This window comes from Miscanthus floridulus, chromosome 3 (genome assembly GCF_019320115.1).
Source record: "Miscanthus floridulus cultivar M001 chromosome 3, ASM1932011v1, whole genome shotgun sequence".
Classification (NCBI taxonomy): Eukaryota; Viridiplantae; Streptophyta; class Magnoliopsida; order Poales; family Poaceae; genus Miscanthus; species Miscanthus floridulus.
This window is the reverse complement of record NC_089582.1, coordinates 51,697,620-51,714,226: the sequence shown is the minus strand read 5'-3', so window position 1 is coordinate 51,714,226 and position 16,607 is coordinate 51,697,620. Positions and strand designations below refer to the sequence as shown.

Genomic DNA, 16,607 nt, shown 5'->3' with positions numbered 1-16,607 from the left:
AAAAACGCTATGTGCTGTAGCGTCGCTATAGCTTCTTCTGGAAAAAAGTTGGCGCTATTTTCGATAGCCCGCTATTTAAAACCTTGGTTTTAAGAAACCACCTTATGTAGGTACATCGAGACTCCATGAATTTTTCTCGTATCATATTCCTTATGTCTATAGTAATTACTAAGAAGGGCTTTACTAAAGAGTCACATGTTCCGTATATCTATACAGTAATTATTAAGAAGGGTTTTACTAAAGGGTGATCACGCACCCTCAATCTCCGCCCGTTCACCTTATTATACTCCCTTCTCTCTGTTATCTTCTTACCCTTCAGGTGAGCTCTTCTCCATTCTTTTGTTGTTTCCTGTGTGCGTGCTGTTCTTTAAGAATGTCCTCGGTACATCATGACACCGTCTCATGATTTTTTGTGGCATCATCGCATTCCTTATGTCTGTAGCAAATATTAACTTCAAGTAATGTTGTGGTAATGATTTGATTTAATGCACTCCATTTAAAAGGAAAGAGTAAGACGACGAAGAACTACTTCGTTTCTTCAACCAAAACACCCAGTACATTAGAAAAATGGCACCTCGTCCACTCACAATCCAGATCAATACACAAAGCATAAGATGACATTTCTTTTCTGGGAGAGAGCGATACACAAAGCATAAGATGACATTTCTTTTCTGGGAGAGACAGCGATGCCCCTAGACAGCGGCATCCTATAGTTTAACAGGTCAACTAGGTCTCCAATTGTTTATCCAGTCTGTCAATGCACCCACGTTCCTACTAATATCCTCCACGTTGTCACTTCGCAATGGCATCACGATGTCCTCTCTGTAGCTCTCCCTCGCCTCCTCGAGGAGCACTTGGAAGATTTCGCACTCTATGTTGTTCGTGAGCTTGGAACCCGTATAACCTCTGAACAAGTTTAGTCACAAATATAAGGATGAAGGATGAGGTGACTAAAAGGCACTTAAGTCGAATTCAACTTGGATTACCTGCTGGTCAGGCGATCATGCAGAATTGAGTTGTCAGTCTGGAGCACAACTACAAGGTCAAACCAACGTTCTGGAAAGAAATCACATCCGTGGTAATCTACTAGTATACCGCCTTCTTCCATCATGTCCTCAAGCTCATCGCAGACCTGCAACAAAAATATAGCAAACATTGATCAAATTTCTATCCAACAGCAGAATCCCAAATGGCCAAATGTAAACACAGGAGTTCTATAGGCACCAAGAAGTTTTGCTTGTTCAAACTTCAATATAAAAGGATCTAGGAAGTCAACATAATGAGGAAACAACGTTAATCAAAGCCAACAGCACAAATATCCATGGATCTGCTTTACCAAGAGGGGCATAGGGTTAGGGTAACTATAAGACATCCCAACTATGGAAAATCCATATTATGATACCATTTCCATTTTATCAAAACATAAAAATTATCATTTTGTGATTTCAGCACAACCATTTTTTATATTTTTATTAGTTATTCGATAAAAGTGGGAAAATCCTGTACCAACCGCTTTCCAACCGTTTTCATCCTTCGCAACTAGGTCTATCGAAAATCATTATACAAGCTGCTTCTTTTGTAGCACTGCAAACAATCAGTCACATCATCTACCGTAGAAAGGGAGTAACTGTACATCACAAAGACTATCCAGCTAATTCCATAAATAACTATATTATCAAAAGAACACAAATCACTGTAGTCTGTGATGATGGCTGTTCTAGAGCTAGGATTTAGATCCACAATCCACAAAGCAAAAACCAGTGCTATTCTTAAGGAAGAAAGCTAGCCCAACATATCAGCACCTGAGAAAATATCTTATTCCCAACACTGGCATTAGTGGATCCATGGATAGACATCCCAGGTCTACAACCACCATCATCAAAGATATCAATTTGTTGTAAATTTACTTGTTAATCCCATAAATAACTATCATCTGTAACTTTCACCATCGCAACACTTTTTTTTAAAATTTTTTTAAATGAACCCAGTATGTTCTACTAAGAGTGCGTTAGTATGGTGAATGGTTAGAACTAACAATTGCTGGCTATGATTACAGTTACTCCTAGACAGAGAAAGGAATTGTTGATCACCCAACTAAGTTACAACTGATTTCTCAAATCTCCGTAAAGTCTCAAGACGGAAAGTTTTGAGTGGAATGCTGCACTTATCGATTGTGTTTTCTTCCTCAACATGCCATGAAACAAGCTGTGGACAGACATCTAAAACCGTGATCATTCAAGAATATAACTTTGTTGCAAAGTCATTACTTAATCCAATACATAAATATCACATTGGCACTATTCAAACATGCACTAGTACTAGTAATAATTTTGAAATGTAAGTCTGGTAAAATGTGTATGGTTATTAGAATTTTCAACAGAGGTACCTGAACCATACATTCATACTAACTGTCAACATGACTGGATTTGGATTTTAACTACCTACAGATGGCATTATCCAATGAACTCGCCACAGATAGCTCCAGTCCCAGGTGATCATTGTAGTAGAGCTAGGATGTAGGTCCACAAAGCAGACCTACGCTAATCTCAAGGAAGAAAAGTTTAGTCCAGTAGAAGAGCATCATCCACACGAGAATGGAGTGATTCCATGTGAATGTTGCACTAGTGGACCGCATCTTCTCGAATACCAGCATCAGTTGACCCATAGACAGACATCCCAGGTCTACAGCAATAATCATCGATAAACAGGACCATCTGCTTTAAGTTCATTAGTCAATCCTATACAATAGACAGTAATAAGACTGGGTTCAGATTGCAACTACATACAGACAGAATTATCCAAAGAACTTTTATAGATAACTCTGTTCCAGGTGATCATTGTTTTAGAGCTAGGATGTAGGTCCACAAAGCAGACCCATGCTAGTTTCAAGTAAGAAAAGTTTAATCCAGTAGAAGAGAACCATCAACAACGAGAATGGAGTGATTCTGTGTGGATGTTGCACTAGTGGTTTGTGTCTTCTTCTCGAATACCAGCATCAGTAGAGCCATGGACAGACATCCCAGGTCTACAACAATCATCATTGACAAACAGGATCACTTGCTGTAAGTTCATTAGTCAATCCTATACAATAGGTAGTAACTATCACTTTGACTTGCACTATTCAACCCTTGAGACAAAACCATTGACACATGAGGCTAAATAAAATCAAAATATCATTTTTATATATTCATCCGTATATAATATATAAGAATTAAAATACACATACAGCTTAAAAAGTAAAAGTCAAAGTTTAAATTGTGAAAGCCAAAAATATATCAGTTGGCAGTATCAGTGTGTCCAGATTGCTAGTTTGTGATGTATCATTTACTGCTTAAGCTATATATCATATGTTTTCCAATGTATGTTTATATTTGCTGCAATTGCCAAAATGGTATGTGCATGCTTTTGTATGTGCCCCAAATAGGCAAATGTCCTTACAAAGTTTCAAGTTAACATTAACTACAGTAATTAAGATTTCTTCTGCTAACTCAAAGAACAATAGGCACTCCAGCATCCGAACGTCACAATTCTTTGGAACAGACAGCATACTAAGTGAACAGTTTGGGGATCTTTTATAGATACTATACTCTTATCTCACACTTTTCTGAAGCATGATCCTTTCCCATTCCCTCAATATATTATCTTGTTATCACATATGAATATATAAAAAAGTCAAGCGTGCTACAGGACGAATTGTATTCTCAGAAAACAACTGAAGCGCTTTATGAACAGATATTGAGGTTTAGGCCAGCTTAATAGAAAAAAAAAACAGAGTAAGCAATACAGGTTTAACACTATTGGTAGGATGCAAGAAGTATTGTATGATTCAATTGTTGGAGACGGCAAAAGGCACAATTCCAATTCCGCTACAGGCTATCATTGACACTGTTGAAAGGGCAAGCAGAATAATAATAACTATACAAGAACAATTGCAAAAGGAAATGTCCACACCATGCAACTATTGCAATGCCATATCAATTTACCAATTTATATAACAAGTTAAAAAGCGAAACATGCCTCAGTATTGTTCCTGATGGACTGTGGGTTTATGGTGCCTGAATGTAGGTGTTTGCTGGAAAATTGCAGAAGAGACTTCAGCGGTAGATGAGCGCTTTGATTGACAGACCTCTAATTCAATCAAGCTAGCTGAACAATAATGAGCGATTGGCTGCTTTCTTAATTCTATTGTGTCAGAATCAAGAAACTAACTTATCAGTTAAGCTCAGACCAAAAGAAAATAACAAACAAGATCTAATCATTGTAATTCTTAAGATAATTATCTCCGCCATATGTGCTGGCTTGCAGTGCATCCATGCCTGACTGGCGACTTAGAGCACGTGTAGACTCAATGTCATTAAAGAAGCCTTCAACAAGCCGTGATCACTTGTTCAATGTTGTAGGAGACGCCACCAGGTTGACGTATGGGACATATGAGATGCGAAAGTGGGACCTATTAGTCCATGGTATAGGCATCAATCAATTCAATTCAACATGGAAATATGTTTGTTGCAGGAGCATATAGAACATGTCTCCAACCGACGTATTCTCTAAGGCCTTGTTTGGATGTTGTCAGATTCACCTCAATCCACATGTGTTGGTGTGGATTGGGGTGGAATTTAGTTCAACTTCCACTCAAATACACACCAACACATCTGGATTGATGCAAATCCGACTACATCCGCCTAAGGGTTCTATAACGATCAACTGACCATCCAGAGGACATGTTTCCTTAACAGCATCTAGCGAAAGATGTAAAGCTAACCCTACCCTGCAGTGCGGCTGATGACATTACATACCACAAAAAAGAAATCCACTAAATCTTATAAAAACTAAACATGGGGGCACTTCAACCCCAAAATAAACTCAAAATTCAGGTTTCACGAATTAGAATCCTGGTATTTTAGCTTTTTATTTAATCTACAGGGCAAATGCTGAAATTACGGTCCAGATTAACACGATATGACGAACACAGGAATATCCGAAGAAAGGAGCGGAGCGGAGCGCAGTCGGGCGGAGGTGAGGGACTTACCAGGTCCTCGTTGATGACATGGCACTCGAGGTCGTCATCCCAGCCGTCGTGGAGGCTCTTCTCGCGAACGAGGTCGCCGATGTTGACGTGGCGGAGGCCTGCGGCGTCGGCAAGTAGGGAGCACGTCGTCGTCTTCCCCGTCCCCGGCGTCCCCGTAACTAGCACGTTCGGACGCGCGCGCCGCGAGCCGCCACCGCTCCCTGCGGCCATCGCGGGGGAAGAGGGTTCTAGGTTTGAGGTCCCTCTGTAGCCTGGAGCCCTGGCCGGACGAAGGCACGGGTGCCAGGCTCCGGCGCGGGCGCGGATGGGCGGCTGGTGGCGCTGGCGAATTGCTTCGGCAGTTCGGGCAGACGGCGCGTTTACGCTTGAGTGCGTGACCTAGTCGGCCTTGTTGTGGCTGATATTTCCCGGTCTTTTTTACCTCGCTGAACTATTGGGCGGGGTCACTTTTCCTTCCTCGGCTCTAAAACCGGGCATTTAGACTCCCTGAACTGTTAAAACCGGACACGAAACCTCTCTGTACACGAAACCACCATGGTTTTGCCCGTGACCGCATCCGGTGTTCGTCATTTGAGTTTTCTCCTTCCTCGCTTCATTCCTGTGTCGTGCGGCGGCGGTCGGCGAGCGGAGCTGAGCGCGGCAAAGCTGAGCGCAGGCGCACGCGGTGGCGGAGCTGAGCGCGGGCCGCAGGCACCGGGACCGAGCTCGAGCTCGTCGCTTGCTGGGTGAGTGAGATTTGGTATTTCGTACTCTTATGGATTCTGATTTTTGCTAAAGTAATTTGGTCGAAGGCAAGATAAAATCCAAAGTGTTTGCAGATAGCTAAAGGACATTAAGTCTAGTACATCAAATAAAGCATAATGACACATAGTCTGGTACTCAAATAAAAATCACAGCTTGGCCGAGTCCCAATGTGGAAGGAGAAGCATTGGCACATTGCGTTTCTTTGCTGGTCCTTGAGCATGGTGTTTCTTTGCTGGTTCCTGAGCAGATGCTTGAGCAGTAGCTCTAGTCTCCACCTTTGCCTTCACTCTAGTGTGAACCAGACCTAGAGAACTTCTGTGGGGCTACAAAGATAGAAAATGTGCACATGTGAACATATTGACAATTGGTGTGTAAACTTATCAAACATTACTAGCAAGTGTATTACCTGTTGCCTAATTGTAGTCGTTCCATCTGAACTTTCGGATCTGTGAGTCAAGGCTGTGTAACTCTTTCTTTTCCTTGCATTACTATCTTGCTGGGTAGATGGCACACGCATTGAGACATTTGTATTTTGAGATGCACGAGGGACAACAGGTTGATTAGAATGAGCAGGACCTGATTGGGCAGACTGTGCACCACCTGATTGAGCAGAGTCAGTCCTCCTTCCACAAGTGGAAGCATTGTGTCCAGTGCCTTTACATTTTCCGCACCTAATCACAGTGCCTACCCTAGACATTTTTGTTGCTTTGGGCTTCTCAGTTGGTTCTCTCGTCCTCTCTTTCTTAGGTCGCCCAGGCATTTTAATATAACCCGGTGCCCTCAACTTTGGCCTGTCAGATATGGGCCAACCTTCAATCCCTTCCAGAGGTTCAAGACAATGAGCATAAGTATTTTTGAAGTGTTCTACTCTGAAACAATCTGCAATATAGTCATCCAAAACATTGGTTTTCTAGTATATGCTGGATATTGCATGACAACATGGTAAACCAGCTAGCTGCCAATACCTACAAGAGCATGTCTTTTGTTGTAAGTCAACTGTGAACGTATTGTCAAAATGTTTCACTTCAAACTTGTCTGCTCCATTACTAATAGCATGACAGTAGCCAGCCATTGTAATGTAAGTGTTTAGCTTTCTCATGATATGTGGGCATATGGCACCCATCCACCTATCTGCTTTGGTCCCTTGCTCTTGAATCCTAATCATGACCTTCCTTCTGATTGCCTCAAGCATAGTAATGATTGGAAAAAATCTAGCTTCTACTATCCACTTATTAAATGACTCGCACATATTATTATCAACTGAATCACAGTTGCTTCCTAACCTGAACCAGGCCCTGCTCCAGTGTTGTGGGTGTGTTTTCATGATTGCCTGAGCTCCTTCTCTAGTGTCTTCTGCTAGCCTGGCTCTTGCATGGTTGAAAAGCATAATGCAGGGAGCCTTGGTACATGCCCAGAATTTTTTCTGTCATTCTTTGTCACTGAACTCTTTTTTCCAATTGGCATAAATATGTCTTGCACAGTTCCTGTGCTCCGCCTCTGGTGCCCATTTCTCAACAGCATTGAGAATACCTTTTTGCTGGTCTGAAATGAATACCCAGTCCCTTCCATCACCAACTTGAATGTCTCTGCACAGCAAGTCACAGAATCAGTCCCAATTGACATTATTTTCCTTGTCTACCACAGCCCAGGCAATGGGATACATCTGATTATTTGCATCTCTTCCAATAGCACAAAGAAGTTCCCCACTCAGTGCTCCTTTAAAAAAACAACCATCTAATCCAACAACTTTCCTACACCCTACCATGAATCCCTCCTTGCAAGCATTAAGGCATATGTACATCCTTCTAAAAAATTGGTGGCTCCACATCATCCTCCTTGTTAATTACAACCGTGCCCCCAGGATTGCTCCTTAATAATTCCAGTTGATAGTCATAAAGCCTTTCATATTGTCCCTTTGTCGCAGCAAAGGCCTTCTGAATCACCATAGCTTTTGCTTTCTTCACCTTGGATATGCTTACATCTGCAAACATTTCTTCTTGGATAGTACTCTTCATCCTCGTGATATTCCATGTTGGGTTTGCCATGATAAACTTCTCGTACTTCTCAGCTATCCTCCTGGCAGTGACATGCTTGTTGTCCATTCTAGGAGGACAAGTATGCTGATCAATGAATGTAGCAATCTGCCAGCTATCTGTTCTTGAATTCTTAGAACACAAACAAACCCAAGGACAATGCTGCCAGTCACATTTAGCCCTTACCCTTGTTGGTTCATCTTTTATGAACCTTATTACCTTTCTGTTAGCTAGACAATATTTTATGATAGCTTCCTTGAACTCCTTCTTGCCACTGAACTTCATCCCTATTTCAAATATAGGAACTGAAAACTGTGCATTGAACCTCCTATAATGACTTGGCTTCCTTCTTAGTTCCCCATCAGTACCAACCTCTTCAACTGACTCTTCATCATCAATTTCCTCATATGATGTTCCATCTTCTTCCCTTTCAATGGCTAAATATTCTGTTAGCTGTGATCTGTTCTCTGCAAGAATGATATCATCTAGTGTAGCATGTTCTCCTTTCTTCAACTTCTTCAATTCTTTGAATTTCTTTAGAATCTCAGCGGCTTCTTCATCATCTCCAGATGAGCATGTATCTCCTATGAAATCACTGTCATAGCCTAAGCTTGAATCTTCTTCCTGAATTGCTTTGCCTTTCTTCTTGTATGTACCCTTCCCCTCATCATCAGACACTGGAATAACAGATGGCTCTTCAACATATATATTTGCAACTCCGCTGTCCATAATGGAGTCAGACATGAACTGGCAAACTTTGTCATCCACCAGTACACGCAAACCATCATGTAGCTCTTTACCAAGAAATAACCAATGCAATAAAACTCCATCATGTACATTGTAATGATCATGCAAGCGTCCCACAACCTCTGGCAGAGAAATCTTGTCTCGATCAATATAAGACATTGCAGCCTTCCCCTGAAAATAATGCAGTATCTTGCCATCTTTGAAAAACTCTCCACCAAAATGGAACCTCACAGCCAGTGAGTCCGACACATCCATGGCCTACATACATTAAAAAATAATACGCCTTCATTAATCCCACTGAAGGGCAGGCCTGGTGCAGTGGTGAGAGCTGTCTCACTGAGTCACCAGGTCATGGGTTCGAAGCAGTCTCTCCGTATATTTTGCGGGGGAAAGGCTTGCCTCGGTTTTTCCCTTCCCTAGACCCCACTCATGTGGGAGCCTCTGGCACTGTGCCCCTTCATTAATCCACTAATATAGATGCAAGTAAAGAGCACCCAAAAAAACTGGTAGCTCTCGTCTCCTATGCCTAATAAACAATGGATCTCCAAAAAGCAAAACAATTATTCTATGCCTAATTGACTCATTAGGAGTGCGATTCCACAAACCTGGTGCGCTTTGTGGCAGCAAAGGCCTTCTGAATCCTCTGGACACCCACCAGATCCGCCTACTGCAATGGCACGTGCGCACCACCCACCAGCCGCCCGCCTCCGAGGGAAAAGAAAAAGAATCCCAGCTAGGGTTACAGGTGGTCACGGGCACATTTTGACCGCCCTCAATGGCCTGACAAGCGGTACAGGGAGGTTTCGTGTCCGGTTTTAACAGTTCAGGGAGTCTAAATGCCCGGTTTTGGAGTTGAGGGAGGAAAAACGAACCCGCCCAATAGTTCAGGGAGGTAAAAAGGACTTTTTCCTTTCATGGGCTAACATATGATTCATGGGCCAAATACTAAAAGAGGGGTACCTGAGGTTATTGGGCAGCGACAAGTCCCTGAATAAGCTGACATAGCATATAGTAAAAATGAAAAGAGGTTGCTAAAAAAAAAGTAAAAATAAAGAGAGATGATAAAAGTTTCAGGGTATAAAATTAATTTCATGATAATAAAACTGTTTACACTGTTTTCAATCCAAGAGAGTCTTGCAAACTAGGATACGAAACTCCAGTGAGACCGGCCTATAATTTCATTTACATTTAATAAAGTGACGCGTAAGAAAACTAATGACCTGGCTCGAGAATCATGAGAAGAGAGCGAGATGAGTTTTATCTAGATGAAACCCTAGCACATAGTTACCAACATTTTAGAAAAAAAAAACTTCACTAGGAGCATTCGTAACATCATGTAATAATTAATATGTATGTCTATAAAACTGTAAACTAAAACCGTGCTTTGTGGGTCTTATTTTGTTTCATTTCATTTTCTACAAGTAACTCTTGGAAACAGTATGGCCTGATTGGTTACTTGTATTAACTTGCGTAGCATATATATCCTATGCAGCATACCCAATCCTGGATTAGCCAATGCAATTTTGATGTTGTTTGGTTCAACTGAATAGGGAGCTGTATAGTACTATGCTCTTGATTGGTTATATGCATAACCATTTAGTTTGCACAGGGGAATGCAACTGTGGGTGTTTGGTTAGCTGCACTAGCAGACGATGGAGGCGGTGATGATTGCAACCATCTAGGGGAACCCAAGCAGTTGCAAACGGATCCTGTTGACATGCCAACAAGTTCTGAGTTCAAAGAAGTCACTGAGGTGCCAACTCATTCTCAAGACATCGGAACTGATAATTAGAGATATGAGGCCGCGGCGCCTATGCGGCCACCCAAGGTGTCCACGTAATGTTCCATTTTAGTTGGTGCGTTAGATAAAAATTCTACAACCTTACCTCACAACTGGCATCCATCCCTACATTCAACCACGGTTATGGGTAGGTGAAGCAAGCTGACACATTCAATAAAGCACAAAAATCGGACAAGCATGCATGCACTTGCTGAGTGCGATCATTCATGTCACTCATTGGTAGTAAATCAGAAGTAGGTGGACACATCCAATGCATCTGCCCATTGAATACAAGATTTTGGCCCTGCTGCGGCTGATTTGTAGGACTGATTTATTGTGAGAGAAAAATAATATTTTCATGACTGAAAAATAGAGCTGATTCTGACCGATAATCTCAAGCGAACATGGCCTTTACCATCAACAGACGAAAAACAAGTGGGCACTACTTACTACAGATAAAAACAAGTGGGAATTTCTTACCATGGACAAAAAACAAACAAGTGGGCACTTCGAGGACGTGCCAATGGACATTTGTACTTCCATATTCATAAATGAGGTTGTTGCACCTAACAATAGCGGATACGCTCACTACTCCTTTAGCTTCGCATGCGTATATAAACGTGTGCCATCCCTTGCTCCATCGCACACACTCCTCCCAACATTTCCCAACATTTGCATATGTCCTAGGTGTAGTTCATACCTGAGGAAGCCATAGGAACACCTACATAGGTCTAGTAAATTTTATCAAGCACAGCTAACGGCCTAAGAACATGTTGCATGCCAAGAACCACATGATAGATCTATGTTGTGGTATCGCACGATGACTTAATTAGCATGTGATTATGGTTGTAACGATATGTAAGTAACACATGACTTTGATCTTGACAAGCGCCATCTCCGCACGTGTGTGTTGGTGTGACTGCTGGTGTCTATTTACCAAGTTTGTTTTTTATTCTGCTGACTTTGGGATCGGATGGCTATGGCTCTGATCTGGAGAGCCTAAACTGACAAGGCAACTCCACCTCAAGACAAACAAGATTCATGGCTTCAACCATGTTGGATCAGCGTAGTTCACATAACATCATTTTGTCTAATGTTTAGTACATGTTCACCACGTTATTATTATACTTGATGAGTTAAAAATGGTTCCATGTAATTGTACAATGTTAGCGCATAATACAGCAGCAGAGGCACTAGGAACATGATGTTAGCTACAGGCGAATGGGCCTTGGCAAAACTGCCCTTAACCCAATTGTGCATGTCTCAGGGTTCAAACTTATGGTGAAATTTCAGCCAGAATTCACAAAATATGGTGTTTTTGAGGTAACCAAAATTATAGATTTTGGTTTAAAAATACCATGTTCACATGTTAAATAGGATTTATGTCAACAAAAATAAATAAGTCAGTATCTAGGCTAGAGGAAAGTTTACACCTCCACCTTTCAGAAAGTGAAAGGATCAAACCTCATATCATCCCCCTACCCCCATGAAATCTAAGGACTATAAAATCAATTTATTAAATTAAATTTGGTCGTAATTTCGGCCGTGACCAACATTGAAAAAATTGAAACCATGACATACAAATATTGAATAAGCAACTACATAATAACAACAATTAACAAGTACCTACACATATGAGAGATGTAAAAAATAATTGGGGAAAAGAATCGGAAAAGCACCGACGAGGGGTGGCGAGCGCTGATGAGCGCGGGCTTCGCCTTGAAGCCTCCGTGCGCACCAGCCATCGATCGTTGCCTCCGTGCGTCACGCCGCCACCAATCCTCGCCTCCATGCGTAGCCACAGCAGCCAGTTCTCGCCGCCGTGTGGAACCATCGCCGCCCGTCCTCGCAACCTCGCCTTCGGGGTAGGTAGGTAGGGAACCAGCACGCCGCCATGCTGATGTGCCGTCGTTCCGTTGCAGACCAGGCACCGGGGGCCTGCGAGCGGGCGGCCGAGGCTAGGGGCCTAGGCGCTGCCCGCGCTGGGCGAGTGTGCGTCAGCACCTAGGCGGACGGTGGAAGGTGGGCCGACTCCGCCGGGGCGCCGGGCTCGAGTGGCGCTAGGGTTCCCGGAGCACGGCCGCAACGGCGCTTCGGTGTATAGGGGTGTCGGGGACGTGAGCTTGAGGATGGGATTACGGGCGCTAATCTTCCCAATCCCAGGTATTGATTTTATTATTAAGTGGGCTTTTCTTTAGTGGGCCTTATTTATTCTTCCAGCTTGCAAACTTCGCTCAGACTGTTATTCAACTTGAGCAAACTATACGAGAAAAGAAGTAGTATGGGCCCTGCGGCTAGGGTGCGTCCATGTCCAAGAATGTTTTTCTCTTTCCCTTTTTATTTCCTTTCTCTATTTTTTTTTCTATTTCCATTCCTTTTATCTGTTCCTTTTTTATATTTTATTTACTCTATTGATACCTTACGTGCACTATTTTCCTTCCTTGTTTTGTTTTTTCGTTCCTCTATGTCTGCTTCCATTTCGTACTTTTGCAATATTTCATAGACGTTTTTTCTCCCTTGGATATGATCTAATAATATTATGGTACTATTTGATCAAAACATTTCTGACTTATTTATTGCTCGATAGCCCTCGAAGGGCCTGAATTACGGGAAGCTGACCCAACTACGACGTTCATGTCTGACCACTTGCTTTCCCTAGATAAGTAGTATGACAGGCATGCCACCGATTTGAGGAAGTGCATTCGATGAGCAGAGGACGCTGAGAAGCAGACAGAAGCCTTGAAGTGCAACTTGCGGAGGCTAAGGCATAAACAACTAGAAGCCTTCAAGCAAGCCCAAGGCCAGCACACTCAATGGTTAAAGGATTTCTACCTTGTCACTAGGGCTAGGAGAAGGACCCTCATTTTGGAAGAGAGGGAGTGCCCTATGCTAGGTGGAATTTCAATTGCAACTATGGCTCCGTTCGGCTTGCTGAATTTTAGCTGAAACTGGCTGAAAAACACTGTTCTTGCTGAATTGTTATGAGAGAAAAACACAGTTCCCGCTGAAAAAAAGAAACCGAACAAGGCGGATATGGGGTAAGCCGAACAGGGCCTATGGAGAAAAATCCAAACGGCGATTGCGGCCCTGCCCCCCACACCTCCCCAACGGACGCCTCCCCATGTAATTTCTATGACAGGGTCAGCTGATGGAGAAGAAATCCTCCCACTCACATAGCCACCGCCAGGGGATGGTGTCTGCTGTCATGCCATCCTCCCAAAGGATTCCTCAAGCTCCGAAGCATGATCTAAGTTGACACATCATCCCCTCATGGAATGAAGCTAATACGGTCCGAAGCTAAACCCTTAAAAGTTAGTTCAAACTTGGTCACCTCCATTCTTTTTAGGTTCATACTTTGCTACCTACGGTCGGGGAGGAGCTGTGCCACCGGTGCTCCGCTTCTCACCATTAATGGTGTCGCTGTGGCGCCATGGCTGCACAGGACGATGGGACGGTGCTGCAGGTGGGCGGTGCGGCGTGTAGCAGGGGTGGATGCTCGCCATGCATGGCCGGTGGCTCGTAGCGTGATGGTTGGCACGCATGCGAGTACGAACCGTGTGCATGCTGCTGAGGCCTTTGCTTGTGCCTACGTGCTAACTTTGCATGGTGCATGCAAATGGACAGCGGCTAGTTAACGTGGTTAAAGGTAACAAGGTGCTGCTGGTGCGTGCGTGGTAAATGTGGTGGTTGTCTGCGTGCATGCTTGCCTTGCTCTATTTGTTGGGCATATACGGTTGTGCTGCTCAAGCTGCTGCCATGCATGGAGAAGGGAGAAGGAGGGAAGGTGGGAGGTGGGACCCGCTGTCGTGACGGCGTGCGAGCTGCCACAGTCGGCGAGGGGCGTCCAGGCGCTGGTGCGCTACGGCGGTGATGGTGGTGGGGTCGGCGCACGCGCCGTTGTCGGTCATCGGGCAACGAAGGACCAAGTCATCAAAACCGTTTTATTTCTTGCTCATGTGTCTATAGCTCGACCATCTTAACCATGCCAATGTTCCATTGAAGCACAACCATCAGACACATTATATAGGTCCCGTGGTTGCTTGCTTTTATGTTGTGAGCAGGCTACTATTTACTTAGTCGTGGAATTGAAACATCATCGAAAACATAATCTAAGAGCAACCACAATGTTGCAGAAAAGTAGTCCATAGGCATGCTGGTGTGTCAGAGCAGCAGATAACTGGTGTAATTATTAACACTTTCTCTTTCGCCAACATTAAAAGAAAAAGAAAACTCTTTTCCTGATCTCGATCGATCTCTGGATGAATGTGAGATCCAGAATGGAAAGAGCAGAGCGACGCGCCCTACAAAAACCACGAATTAATTGAAATAATGATCACAAATATATCTATTGTTGCATCAATCATCAGATGATCAACACTTTTCGAGTATAAAGGCATGTTTGCACATGGATTAGTCACAAAAATATCAGAATCCAGCGCTCTATGGTACTCTTCTTACATCCTTGTCCTCTAATGAAACTAATCCAAGACTTAGACTTGCATCAACAATTTCTAATGCTCTCTTATTGGGCATTGCTTCCTGGATGGAGGTAGAGCAACCATGACATTGTTCTCTTGATTTCGCTTTGCCTGGCCTAGCCACCGGAATGTAGCTTTACTTGTGTCCGCTTGCTACGTAAAAAACAAACATGCCCCATTACAGTTAAGTGCAAAAGGGAAATAACCCGAACCATACATGTTGAATTCAGTCCTCTCACCTCCATGGTGAGGACGAGCTTGACAAAATTCATCAGCATCGCCCAATTTTTCATCATCTGATAACTTTGCAATCACAAAACCCAAATAAATTGATACACCAACAACTGGTATTTTGTAACAAGGCCAATGTTATGCAAATCCAGTTTAAGAAGACTAACGTTGGCAGTAGAGGAGTCCTCCATTGGTAGTAACACCGGTGATCTGGACATCTCCCTTAGCGCCCTCTCCTGATCAAGCCAAACACGATTGAAAAAAGGGGAAAATTATGGGTAATGAGGTAGCAATGGAAGCTAAGATGGTTGGGATTCAGAACTGCAGGATCGAATCCAGACATTGAGTTCCTTCAGCGCAGCAGGGACTCCCCCAAATCCAAGCCATGCATATCAATTCTATAAGCTGTCCCCGAGGTAAAACAGGATATGCACATCATGGTTCGATAGAAAAAGAACGCAAAATCGCATTCCAAGAAGGAAACCACTGTTAGTATGCTGCTTAATTAGAGGGAGACAGATAAAGCAAAGATCAGATGATCCAGAGCCGGGCAGCCATGTATGCGGTGGGGCTAGGCACAGGCGGCGAGCCGAAGGTGGAGCCGGAGAGGCTCACCCCATGTGGCGTCATGGACATGTGAGCCGCCGTGTCCGCCTCGGGTGACCTCTTTGCCCTCGCATCATACGGCGATTGGCCCTGGGCGTTCGACTTCCGGGCGCTCGAGACGGAGGTGGCCGTGTTCCGCGCGGCTGACCCATCCTGCAGCGCCGTCGTGGCCACGCGCATAGGCGCAGACACGGCGGCTACGGCCGTGGAGGCGTCGTGGACACGCGCCGACTTGTTTTTATGTGATGGTAGCATGGAGGGGAGGCATTAAATATGTCCACCTGCTTTCGACCCACCCTGCATAGGTGAAGATGTCCAGTGCTTTGAAATTTACTGAGTGAATTTCTGGATAGCTTAGGGAGGCACTCGTGCATGCATGGAAATTTACTGCATAGTATCTATTGATAGTAAATTCATTAATGTAAAAGAAGAAGGCACATGTGATGTGAATTCCTCATGTCATAGTTACATTTTTATGTAAAGGACACGTGAAAGCACAGTGATGTAATTCCCCCTACCGTAGTAACTTTTTGCATACAAAGTACAACTACAATTTATATTGTCCTTGCATGCATGGTCATTCAATTTTTCATCTACTTCATTGAATGCATCCACTTGCTTCATCTATCCACTGCCGAATGCATGGAGGAAGGCTGGTTGTGACGCGCTTCATCTGAGTCGTGGAATTTCTATCTAACGCACCAACTAAATGGAACATACGTGGACACCCTGGGAGGCCGCACAATCATTTTGCATTGCTCATGGCATAATATTTGCCTTGTTTCTCACTTAACTATTAGGACGATGGCTATGTAATGTACCTTCTTGCAATCTATGACACATGTATTATTTAAAAAAAGAAAAGAACATGAAAATTAGAGCATTTAATATTCCATGCCATAGCTCGATTGAAACATGCACATAGGAGAAAGATGACTTATTAGCGTGTTAAGACCATG

General features: G+C 43.5%; 1 protein-coding gene and 2 pseudogenes across 2 annotated transcripts; all 3 read right to left on the bottom strand.

Annotated features, from left to right (window-relative positions):
* Positions 1 to 464: 464 nt before the first annotated feature.
* Positions 465 to 5,445, bottom strand: LOC136545717 (adenylate kinase isoenzyme 6 homolog). Of its 2 annotated transcripts, XM_066537705.1 has the most exons (4): positions 5,030 to 5,445; positions 987 to 1,132; positions 682 to 906; positions 465 to 638 (listed from the first exon to the last, which is right to left on the bottom strand). In XM_066537705.1, exons 1-3 carry the CDS (start codon positions 5,237 to 5,239, stop codon positions 723 to 725), a joined length of 540 nt encoding a protein of 179 aa, XP_066393802.1. In that variant the 5' UTR covers positions 5,240 to 5,445; the 3' UTR covers positions 465 to 638; positions 682 to 722. The 2 variants fall into 2 exon arrangements, with proteins under 2 accessions (XP_066393802.1, XP_066393801.1); XM_066537704.1 differs by having other exon boundaries at positions 465 to 906; positions 5,030 to 5,443.
* Positions 5,446 to 5,919: 474 nt separating this feature from the next.
* On the bottom strand, positions 5,920 to 7,160 carry LOC136543736 (uncharacterized; annotated as a pseudogene).
* Positions 7,161 to 7,359: 199 nt separating this feature from the next.
* Positions 7,360 to 9,531, bottom strand: LOC136545716 (uncharacterized; annotated as a pseudogene).
* Between the last annotated feature and the right edge of the window lie 7,076 nt (positions 9,532 to 16,607).